The following is a 12,895-nucleotide window of genomic DNA, read 5'->3' as shown; positions in this document are numbered from 1 at the left end:
AGCTGAAAACAGTTCTCTCATAAAATAAATTCGAGAAGTAGAGCTTGGTTTAGACATCTCCATAACTCAACTCTAAACCTAATTCCTAGAGCTAATTTATGGTCGAGTTGGAGCTATACTAAGCAGGCGCTACGTCCTAATCTGATGGCATCTTTCTTTTTTGAAAGAGTTGAGTAAGATGTAAAGGTAGGTTCTATACCCACTATCTCTGGAATTTGTTTAGTGCAAATGTGCATCACGTATACATTGGTTTTATTGTAAGATTTTTATAGAAAAATATATTGCATGAAACTTCACGTGGTTAATTGGTCTCATATGGTACAACCTTTGTCTTTGCTCCCCTAACTGAGAGAAAGCGACTAGTGTGTATATGGGTACAAGGGTAAGAGATGTCCAAGTTGGATCAGTACATGAACTTTCTTTTTTGAAAAGAGAAAAAATGAGGACAATTAAGGGGGGCCTTGGTTATCAAATAATTAGAAAAAAATGTGAGCGTATTTCTTCCATTTCAAAGCGTCGTGTGCAAGTCCCATCGATGTATTTGATTTATGTGAATTTTAACCTTTTTGGTTGAGATGAGTTATTTTTTGTGTGTGATAGTGTTAGGATGTAATTTGTATTAAATATATTAATGTAGGACAAAATATGACACATCCTGAATTAACGGTCCGTAATAATAGAACGTGTGTTTGTTTATTTTAGGCCGGAGGGATGATTTGCATGTTAACACCATTACTCCACATCAATATACGTACCAGGGAGACTTGCAGACATCCCCATCAACACATGCTCAAGGCTTAACTTGAACAACACATCTGAAGCTAAGCCATGACCGTTGCTGATACTTGGCCTGTTGACCATGAACAATTCCACCACAGCAAGTCCCATCTTATTATGAACCTAGCCATTCCACAACGGCAAACCTTACATACATCAGGCACAAGCAGTCACAAACTCACAATTCAGAAACAGGCCACATTTGTCATATTTATTGTGAAGTCAGCATGATCAAATGTTCATCAAACCCAGCAGTTGCATACGACAGATCACAGATGCGGCCGCACCACTACACAGCGATTTACAGGCAAACGCTCTATACAGCAAGTAGGGGATTGACCACATGGCCGATGAACAAGATCACACCAGTTACGTCTTCCCTGATCAGGAACATGAAAGGATGGTCTGCGACGAAGTTCAAACGCCTCGGTCTTGAATGCTCCATGGACACCATCACTGCAGCAGTAGCCTCGGTCCCTTCCTCATTCACCTCGATAAACGACTTGTGGAAAACGGATGAGACAAACAGGTTTTGTGCCCCTGGTGAATCGACCATCTCTATAAGATCAACTTCTGAGCCAAACAGCAGGGGGAGCCCCAACCTTTCAGCAATCCAGACGCTCCAAATCCAAACGAAATCTTGAACTTAGGGAGCTTGAACTGCCCAACATGGACCGGACGCATTGGGATGTGGTTCTCCATGAACTCTGGCTCAGAGTTCAGCTTCTCAGCCAAGCTCCAGAGGCCATCCTGTGCTTCTGGAAGGAGTATGTACATGGAGAACTGCCTCTTGTCACCACCTTGCAGGTAAGGAAGCTTCAGTACCTTCAAGCTGTCATAAGACGAAAGATATTGCTTCTTTCGAGTGGACATGAATGGTGCTTGAACTGACTCGCCATCTTCGGTTTTAGACACATCAAACTTCTCAGCCCATGCTCCTTTGAAATAAAGTGCATTAGCTAGAACCAGCTTGGTATTATGGTTTATAGATCTTGGAGTGGCGATATTTTTGATGAGGCCTGATGTGACTCTGTCCACCCATGAGTTAACTTGGCCAAGAACTTCAGCAGCCTAAACAAAAAGAAAATATTTTAGCATTTAGCATCAATGTCAAGCTTTTTTAATATCTAAGAAAATGCACTAACATTTTCGTGAAGTAATTCTATGGGAAGGTCCATCCGTCTATGGGAACGAATTCACATGTATTAATGAAACTCATGAAAGATTGGCATTTCTCATGACCCTACTGATATAAATAGTCATGAGTCATAACACTCTACGAGTAGTGGCATCAATATACAGAATTATCACACTAATCATTCCACAAATCGAATGAGTAATGGGCTCATCTTCTTAGAGATAAATAATTCCCACAATAGAAAGTACCTTCTATGAAAGCCCAAAACATCTTCTACGAAAACCCTAAAACTGTGCAAAAATTTTCGTAGGACATTGTATTTTCATGTCATTTGTCGTGGGACATTCTAAAACATATCTTCACTATTGGACAGTTCGGTTTTGTGGGAATTTGCTAAAACACACTGTGACCATTATGTCAACATTTTTTACCTCAACTCAAGAGATCAAATATTCGAAGGGCAAAATTTCTCTAGGACACTCCAGTTTATGGCTTTACTATATGACACTTTAAATCTGTGGTACTTATCGAAAGACATTCCAGCTATTATTTTAATATATCCTCGTCCAACAGTGAGATAAAACTTTGAACAGTTTTACTTTTGGGCCAACTTGCAAAATTACAATTTGAACTTATTTTGGCTGAATTTCAGGGCTGTCTCTAGGAATTTGGGGCCCAGGGTGAAATGTAAATTGGGGACCTGTAATTTAAAAAATCATGTCTAATATAAAATAAAACATATTTTCACTCAATTATATAGATACAATATGTGTTCTAATATTATGAATTTACGATCTATCATCTACTCAATCACCATCTAATCTTACCCGTCCGAGCCTCCGAGGTCGAGCCGTTGAGGTCAAGTCGATGATGACGAGCAGACGATGAGGATGAAGGCATGAACTAGGAGACGAGACAAGGGAGCAGCGCAGAGCCGTGGCCGCTGTAGCTCAGAGCGTTGGAATCGCAAGCAGCAGGTTGTATCGCTGTCGCTACGCATGGAATTGGGATCGACGTCTCATCGTCTTGGTCTCTAAAATCGCTGTCGCACGGAATTAGATCGCTCAGCAATCAACAACAGGATCAAATCAACGATCACACTGTATCTCTTGAATTTGGGCCAAGCCTAGCATTATTGATCTACCCATTGGGCTATTGTCTATTAGCTGATATTATGTTGCATTGTTATAGCTGAAGTGGGCCTTTAGGTTTATATGGGGCCAAAAAAAGGGGGTCCTATGCGGTTGCCTATTTGGCACATGGCCATTGACGGGCCTGCTGAATTTAAACATGTTTCACAAAATTTAAAACTTGTTACAAATAGAAAAATAAAAAATTTCATCTTTTTTATGAAAGATATATTTTTAATTTATTTATAGATAATATTACAATATATTTTTCTGTAGCAAAGCGCAGCCAATCATGTATATAAGTTTTTAAGATGATTAGGGTTAATTAATTATTTATTATACTTTTGATTTTAGTTTGGGAACCATTGTGTACGGCAGCTTTAGCCCTTCAGCTGTAAAGTTGTTGCTATCCTAGAATCGAACTTTGAGAAACTGTTTGGAACCTTTATCTTTGCTACCCTAAAAGCAAACTGGTGTGTGTGGAAAGGAGATGCCTCAGTTAGTCAGTTGGGTCAGTACACGCACTTTGCTTCCTTTTCAAAGCATCATGTGCAAGTCCTGTTGATGTATTTGATTTTCGTGAATTTTTATCCTTTTGGTTGAGATGAGTTCTTTTTCTGTGTGTGATAGTGTTAGCCTGTTATTTGTATTAAGCGTATCAAACGACTTGTTAACTCCATTACATCAATAAACGTATCAGGGACACATCAACACCAGCTCAAGGCTCAAAGCCAACCTGAACAACACAGCTGGCTGAAGCTAAGCCATCACCGTTGTTCATACTTGGCCTGTGGAACATGAACAATTCGACCAACGAGTCTCATCTCATCCATGAACCCAGCCATTCCACAACAGAACTTTACATGCATCACGTACAAGCAGTCACAGTTCAGAAAACAGAACATTTGTCATTTTTATTGTGAAGTCAGCATGATCAAATGTTCATCAAAGCCTGCAGTTGCATACCACGGATCACAGATGCGGCCGCACCACTACAGCGGTTTACAGGCAAACGCTCTATGCAGCAAGTAGGGGATTGACCACATGGCCGACGAACAGCACCACGCCTGTCATGTCTTCTCGGATCAGGAAAAGGAAAGGATGATCCGCGACAAAGTCCTCAGCTATTGGAGCTGACCTAAGTGTGATCACTGCTGCAGTTGCAGCAGCAGCCTCAGTCCCTTCCTCATTCACCTCAACGAACGACTTGTGGAAAACGGATGAAACAAACAGGTTTTTTCCCTCTGGTGAATCGACCATCTCTGTAAGATCAGCTTCAGAGCTAAATGGCAGGTGGAGCCCCAAACTTTTGAGCAAATCAGACGCCTCAAATCCAAACGATATCTTGAACTTGGGGAGCTTGAATTGCCCGACAGTAACTTGCCGCGTTGGGATATGCTTCTCCAGGAACTCTGGTTCAGAGTTCAGCTTCTCAGCCAAGCTCCAGAGGCCATCCTGTGCTTCCGGAAGAAGTATGTACATGGAGAACTGCCTCTTGTCCCCGCCTTGCTGGTATGGAAGCTTCAGTACCTTCAAGTTGTCATAAGACGAAATATACTGCTTCTTTGAAGTGGACATGAATGGTGCTTGAACCGACTTGCCATCAAGAAGGTGGAACTCACCATCTTTAGTTTTAGATGCATCAAACTTCTCAGTCCATGCTCCTTTGAAATAAAGCGCATTACCTAGAACCAGCCTGGTAGTATGGTCAACAGATCCAGGAGGGAGTATCTCTTTGATGAGGCCTGATGTGACTTTCTCTACCCATGAGTTCACTTGAGAAGCAACTTCAGCAGCCTGAATGAAACAATATCAGTATTCAGCACTATTGTCAAGCTTTAGAAATCAGAATGCTAGAGCTGAGAAATGCACTAAGCATCCAAGAAATTGCATTAACATTCTCATAAAGTAATTATATGTACTGGTGAAACTCGTGAAAGATTTAGCACTTCACATCAGTAAACTGATCTAAATGGTCATGACACTATCTGGAAGTAGTGGCATCAAACCAATACTAACCTTTCCGCTGGTCCAATGAGTAATGGGCTCATCATCTTTTAGAGACATAATTTCCAGAATGGCAGTAAATGGAAACCACATAATGACATAAATAATTCCCACAATAGTAAACACTAGAAAGATTTTACCCTAATTTCACAAAAGCACGATTGCATGGCTGCATGGTGGTAGTGTCTAGATGAACTATATGCTAAAAAAAGCAACAAAAAAAACAAAATAGTAAGAATATGAGGATCCATCAATTCACAATGGTCTTATTACTGAAAATTGAACACCTACTGTGACGTAACCCATACATTAATGACTGAATTATCAAGTTTTACAAACATACCACAAGCTAAGCTAGAGTGCTAGACCATACAGTAATTGTGCAGATTGGATGCTTTAACAATGATACATTCAAAATTGATATATCAAGTGGAAACTTCAATTTAACCCTACAAAATCAACAGAGATTAGGAGCTTTTACACCATTGTGCCTACAAACATTAGACAACAAGTGAAATACTAGAGATCTATTGAACTTACATACTTCTCCAACTTTTTCTCCAAAGAGGGTAGTAGTAAATAATGCTCCCAATCAATGTTAGCTAAGTTGCTAGGTAATAGTAACCACTAAAAGCAGAAGCCTAAAATGGCTAAAACATCTAGTGAAGAAAGACATCTAGCTAGTAATTTGCAAGGGCGTAATAATCCTTAGAAAATCATGTGCTTGTTCTAAGAAATCTTACCTATTAGATTGGTGGGGAATTGAATTGGGATCATTATTACCTTAGTTTGGAAGTCTACGGAGTGGGTCTCGGCCTTGTACTTGCCCACGGCGACGTCACCGAAGGTTTTCTTGAGCGACAGCGACGCGTCGACGAAGACGCCGTCGGCGAAGGCGACGCGCGGGCCGCCGGCGCCGGAAGCGTCGGCGAGGACGAGCTGCACCAGCTGCTCGGCGAACGCGTGGAGGCCCTCGGCGCTCCCCGGGCCCCCGAGCGCGGAGGCGAGCTGGTCCCGCGTGGCCCCGCCGGCGCCGGCCGCGACGAGGCTGAGCGCGACGTGGAGGGACAGCGGGGAGAAGGCGACGTTCCTCCCGGCGCCACCCGCCGGGTGCGCCGGGGAGGACAGGGCGGCGGCGAGGCGGAGCGCGAAGGCGGTCTGGTGGGCGATGGAGACGCGGAGGTCGGCGGCCATGGTCACCGTGGGGCGGCGGCGGAGGAGGCGGTTTCTTGGACCGGAGAGACACTGGAGCGGAGACGAGGGGAAGGAAGGAGAAAATGCAATTTCTACGAGTTTCAGGGTGTTGTTTGGTTATTTGTGGGTGCGCGTCGCGGCTGGCTCACTGCCGGTGGGGCTGCGTGGAGCGCTGCTTGATTAGTTCGAAATTGAGGGTGTTTTATGCGAAATGTGCTGAAGTAAAGTGGGAAGGAAACCGCGTGTGCAGTGCTGGGAAAGGGCCCTGCGTGGCTCGTGTCATTTGTGCACACTTTGCCGTACAGGGAGGAACTGGAGTATTCCTACCTTAATCAGATAATTAATTATCTTGCAGTGCAGGTTTAGTTTGGCTTAATACGTGTTCGTTTGTCTGATTTGACGGCAATATTACACTTTTTTAAAAAAAACCTGGCAAGATTGCCTTGATGCCGGGAGTAGTGACAACTGTTTTGGAAGGTGCTGGAGTCCTAATCTTATCTTACCTTATCATACAGTCATGATCTCCTTTTAAAAAGAGTTTGAAAGAGGTACAGAATAATTGTATTTTTCTTCATACATGCATTCGTCGGGTTTTTTGTGAATGTAAATCTGTGGACATATAGTTGGTTGATTTTATCAACTCACTGTTGATAAGGATTAGGAAAGGGATCAACCACCAATTTTCTTCCCAATCAAGAAAGGAAAATAAGAGATTAGATTTTGTTTTGTGTGATTGGTGCAAAACATAATTCCAAACTAATTGGAGATAAACCCCATAGCCCCACCAGTGTCGCTATATAAAGAAGGAGAAGGAGGGAGGCAGATTTGACGACTTAACTGTCTCTAACTCTGAACCCTAATTAATCGTCCGATCGATTAAACACTGGAAGGGGTTCGTGAGGTATCTCACAACAGAAGAACACAAAGAAGAAGAAAGAAGGACAATGGCTTCATCTTAGTTCAGCTAGATCAATTTCCGCATAATTAAGCAGAGGTTATCATGTTTAGGCTAAGACTCAATCAATTAATTGGATTAAATTCCAACATTGTGGTATCAGAGCCTTATCTTAGCCACTTGATCCCATCATCTCTAAGTGAAGCCATCTAGCCCTGTTATACTGGTGGTCTCGGCCAACAATAGAAGAGGCAAATTATTGAAGAAGTTTTTTTTAAAAATTCAAGTTTTTAAGTTTATTTTCATTGCTTAGCAGTAAAATTTAAGGTAGTGTTTGGTTGCAAGGATGAGGTCGGATGGGATGGGGCGAACCCACTTTAGGGGTGTTTTGGTTTAGGGGTGGGTGGGATCGGTTGGTCCCTGGAGAGGAATATTCCTCTTAGATCCGGGACCAACTGATCCGCGAAAAACTGGCAGATGAACTCGTCCCACCTGGGACGAGCGAAAGGCGTCACCGCGCCATCCGCCACCTCCGCGAACTCCGCCATGCGTCCGCACGCGTCGCCGCCTCCCTGAGTGCTGCTGCCTCGTCCACGCCTGCCACCACCTCCGCACATCCACGAGCGCCGCCGCCTCCGCCTCCTCCACGACCACTGCCGCCTCCACGAGCGCCGCCGCTCGTCCACGAGCACCGCCACTCGTCCACGAGCGCCGCCACCTCCGCCGCCTCCTCTTAGATCCGAGAGCCGCCTCGCCTCCGCACCCGCCGCCGCCTCCACGAGCGCCGCCACCTCCGCAAGCACCGCCGCCGCTCCTCTCAGATCCGGGAGCCGCCTCGCCTCCGTGCCTCCCGCCTCCTCCACGAGCGCCGCCACCTCCACGAGCACCGTGACCACCACCTCCGCGAGCGCCGCCACCATCGCGAGCACCGTCGCCGCAGCCGCCGCCTCCTCCGCCTCGTCCACGACCGCCGCTGCCTCCGTGACTGCCGCCAAGCTCCTCCGGCCCCAAACGGCACTAACGATGAGTACAAATCCGTCCATCCCATCCCACCTCAATCCCTTCTACCAAACAGAAAACTATAACCATCCCATACCATAAACCAAACAGACAACTGGAACCATCCCATCCCACAAAACTAGGATAGGTCTAACCCATCCCACTTCGTCCCCAAACCAAACACTACATAAGAGAACGAGGATTGGGATAAACAAGATTGAAATTCCGAATCCTCGCACTCAGACTTTCCTAGACCGAAGTTACGGTTTCGGTAGCACTTAGCAATCAAGAAGGTGGGGATAAACTAGATTGAAATTCCCCATCGTTAAGCAAGACAGAATTAAGCCACGGTTTTGCGAAACCCTAATTTTCCAAAATACCCAATGAGCCGGATCAAATAGGCGTAAAATCCCGAAGCTAAGAACCCTAATTTTGGGTGAAGAACCCCAGATAAGCCAGATTGAATCAATCTACCCGAAATCCCAAAACTCAAGAACCCTAATCTCTATTTTTCGGTGTGAGAAGCCATAAGCCCCAAAATCCAAATGGAAGCAAATTAGGCTTGAGTTCGGGTTTTTCACTTACCAATTTCGAAGTCCTTTAGCACAACGGAGCTCTCCGGGAAGCGGCGTCGCCGCCTTCACCTCCTCACGGCCGTGTTGGGTTCTCTGCGTGCGCGCCGTCTTGGAGTCCCCTCCTCACCGTCCCTCGCCGGCAACGGGAAGTTTGGGCCCCACCCCCCTCCCCCCGATGATGTCTAGGCCGCATCGGTGCTCGCCGCCGCTTGTGCGCCTACCTTACCGGACCGCCGACACCTGGCATGGCTTGGCGCTGCCCTCGTGCGTGCCCCCCCAGCAGGCACAAATGGAAGCCGCTCGGCGCTCGTCGTTGCACGCGTGCTCCACATCGCCGGAACGTTGTCGCCGCCATGATCGCCGCCGATTCCACTCGCTCGCTCGCGGGGAGATTGGATCGGGTGAGAGAAGCGGAGAAATGGGGATTAGGGTTAGGGTTTGAAGCCCCCATCCCGGCCGGCGATTTCATCGGCGCGGGACTGATCCGAGCTGTCCATCAGATCAGACGGCTCAGATCGACCCCACGTCGGGCCGCCGCCGCCGTTGACTATTTAGCCCACTGGGCCGCGCAACACATCGGGCCGTCACTGCATATATGGGTCGCGCTCGGCTGCGGGCCGTCGAATCGACAGGTCACCGCCACCAAATAGCGCACTTGCGCGAAGATAAGCCGGCCCAAGTTTGGGCCGATTTTGGAAGACCTGGGCCATAAACCTATTTTAATTAAATCCCGCAAATTTAATGTTGTATTAATTTCCATAAATTCATTTATGAGCTTTCTTAGCTATTTTAAAATTGCTGGAAAATTATGGTCAATTTTTTGATCACTTAGAAAATTATTTCTAGTTAAATGGAACCAACGGGAAGTTTAGCTAGAAAGAAATTAATGATATGATATTATATTTGACCAACGTTATTATGATTTCATGTCAATATTTATTAAGATTATTATTTCTTTAAGCCATTTAATTTATTTCTAGTTGAATGGGAATTTAACTAGAAAGTATTTATGATTTCATGTCAACATCATTATGATGGTCATTGCCTTAGTAACTTAATTATTTATAGTCGAATGGAACCAACGAGAAATTCGACTAGAAAGCATTAAGACTTGAAGTTATTTTTTAACCCACGTTATTATAATTATTACTCCTTGGTTATTTTCTACCCAACGGTGGTATAATTAAGGAATTAATTTTAAGATTATTCATTATTATTTATGAGCAATGGTGTTTTGACTATGAAATTCTAAGTTTATTTTGCATATGATTGATTAACCCAAGGTAAATTAATTATATGCAGTTAGCAATGCTTATTATTTAAGATCAGTTGCAATACTGAGTAAATTATTTCTAGATAAATGGAACCAATGGGAAGTTTATCTAGAAAGAAAGATGATTTCATTACGATTTTTATTTCCTTAATTATTTTCTGCCCAACGGTGATGTAATTAAGGATAAGTCTAAGTATCGTCAATCATTATTTTAATCTTCTTTGTCATTTTGGCCTTAACGGTGATGTGACTTAGAATTTTGTTTGTGCCACTAGTGCATTAATTCCTTTATCACTTCTATCCTGCGGTGATGTGATCAAGGATCTCTAATTTGTCAGTAAGCTTAATTCCTTTACCATTTCTGCCCAACGGTGATATGGGCCATATGGCTAAGGATTTTAATTTTAATTCTATGGCATCACTAATGGCGTTATTTCCTATATCATTTCTACTTGATGGCGATTTGATTTAGGATTCTAAATTATTTACTTTATCACTTCTACCTTTCGGTGATGTGATTTAAGACATTAATGTTTATTCCCTAATCATTTCTGCCCAACGGTGACTTGATTTTGGATTATAAGTAATTTCATTTAATGACTCCTTCGTTGTCTCTGCCCAACGGTGATACAAAGTGAAATAAAGATTAACTTATCATTATTGTGTTAGTGATTGTACTAATGTACATTATTTGCATGAGCAACCACAATAATATTGCCACTTAATATTTTAGCAATAAATAACTTTATTTATCAGTTAAAGTCTGTGGAATTATTATCTTTTTTTTTCTTATTCGGCCACATTTCTAGGGGAGAATGGACGTCTCATTAAGGTTGAGACACTTCACCCTTAGAAATTTCTGACATCTATTATTACTTAGATGATAATTCACTAAGTAAAATTAAGTGATTCAAGTTTATGGAAAAAATAAGATATTATGCTTCCATTACATAAACAATAAAATCAGTGGGAGCTCATCAAGAGCTCTAATAAGAGAATATTACTCTACCTCATTTATGACTCATAGCTCCATTATGTGGATGCTAGAATTTTGTATCTCTTAATTTGTGACTTGCACAATTAAATATACATAACATAGATTGAGGGTTTTGTTATGGAAAGACAAGCCACATATAGGGTGCAGACTTAAAGAAATCCATTTGTGGACTTAATCAAGCATTGATGATGTTTTAAATTCCGCTGTGTCATTAGTGAACTAAGCTTAAATAAGAATGAGGAGAATAATTATTCTATAATGATGGAAGTAAGACGTCATTGAATTTGTGCCATCGTTGCTTATGTCACATAACTAGGGGAGTTTGGAACGTCTCATGAGATAGAGATATTCTTTCCATTAGATTTTAATGGCGTTGTTTAGCTTTAAGTGAAAAATTCACTAAGTTAAGAAATTAGCCAACAAATGATTATTTATGGCTATGTTTACCCATAAGTGACCTTCGATTTCCTTTAAATTTAAGATACTAATGCTAAAATCAAATGAAGTTAAGAGATCGGATTATGGTGGTAAACACTAAATGAAGCTTGTTCATCTTATAAGACATTAAAAAAATAAGCATTCATCCAAATGGTTTTCGAACCATGTAAGAATAAATTGAGATTGATGAACAAAATAAAGAATTTAGTAGAAGTTTCTAAATGAGTCAAAATAGTGGGCCATTTAAGTGGCTTAATAAAATTAAGCCCGACTCTGATGGAAATTTCAAACAATTCAAGTGAGGTGGATAACTGCATGAAAATTAAAGGTAGGAATTTCATTCACCAGTACTCTATACTAATGACATTTTATTGTCAAACAATGCATATTGCTGTTAGAAACTAAAGAAAATTTTTCATGAAATTTTGGTCTGAAGGAGTACTGGGCTTATATAAGTAAGTCATCCCTTGATATAAATTAAAGAAATAATTTAAGATAATTCAGTTAAAGTTAGTCAAGCTGAAATTAAATTATAAAGATAATCATTTATGATTCAGCTGACAGAAGCTTGATATTAGCTCAAATCTGGATGCATACATATTTGGCATACATTTTTACTAGGAATCTTGGCAGTATTTAATTAAATCCAGACTAGACCACTGGTATTAAGAATGTTTTGTATTATTTGCAAGACAATTTTAAGTAACATGCTCACATTTCCAGGGTCTAATGATCTCAGAAGTTTAGAGACTTTTGGACACTTATTTTGTGAGATGTGTGGATATTTACAAATATTATTAAGTTAATTTAGATTAAGCTATGTCCACACATAAGGGAGCAGAACCATGGAAAAGCTCCAAAATAATCTCTTACCGCATAGTTGACGATGCAGTTAGATTTTAAAGTATGTTATGATTAATCATATATTTAAGAATATTTTCTAGAATTAAGAGTGGTAAATAGTGCTCATAAACCACTCAAAATGGTATAAACTACTCAAAATTATACTGTGTTATAAGTTGTGCACTAATTAAACACAATTTTCTATTCTAGTAACAACATGTGGAGTGTTTTCTGTCTAACACATTGATATGGTTGTGAAAGATATATCCCAGGATCGAATTATTAAATGAAGCTTGTGCTAATGGATCCATACTCTAATGCCTCATAAATTAAGATTATGTTCTGGCCAGTATATGTGTAAATTAGAGCCTTACTAAAATCCTGGATGAGGGGACTTAAATTTATCGATCAACACCCACTAAGTTAAGTTGAGTTTATTTAAGTATTGTAGTGAACTATAAGTCTTGTTGTCTTGTGACGCTTAAAGTTGTTATGACACATTGCTTTGTTGAGATATAGTATTTAGTGGACTCGTAAGTAAGTCTCAAAATCAAGGGGAGAATGTTGGTTGATTTTATCGACTCACTGTCGATAAGGATTAAGAAAGAGATTAACCACCAATTTCCTTC

General features: G+C 41.8%; 1 protein-coding gene and 1 pseudogene across 1 annotated transcript; both read right to left on the bottom strand.

Moving 5' to 3' along the window:
- Positions 1-992: 992 nt before the first annotated feature.
- On the bottom strand, positions 993-1,955 carry LOC127766335 (serpin-ZXA-like; annotated as a pseudogene).
- A 1,918-nt stretch (positions 1,956-3,873) lies between these two features.
- On the bottom strand, positions 3,874-6,360 carry LOC127768718 (serpin-ZXA; the record flags this gene model as incomplete). The annotated part of the gene is made up of 2 exons (XM_052294346.1): positions 3,874-4,842; positions 5,836-6,360. Coding segments are annotated over 2 exons (1,305 nt in total), but the record flags the coding sequence as incomplete, so codon positions are not given.
- Positions 6,361-12,895: the final 6,535 nt, after the last annotated feature.

The sequence above is a fragment of the Oryza glaberrima genome, chromosome 3 (assembly GCF_000147395.1).
Source record: "Oryza glaberrima chromosome 3, OglaRS2, whole genome shotgun sequence".
Classification (NCBI taxonomy): domain Eukaryota; kingdom Viridiplantae; phylum Streptophyta; class Magnoliopsida; order Poales; family Poaceae; genus Oryza; species Oryza glaberrima.
This window is presented reverse-complemented; position numbering and strand designations above follow the sequence as displayed.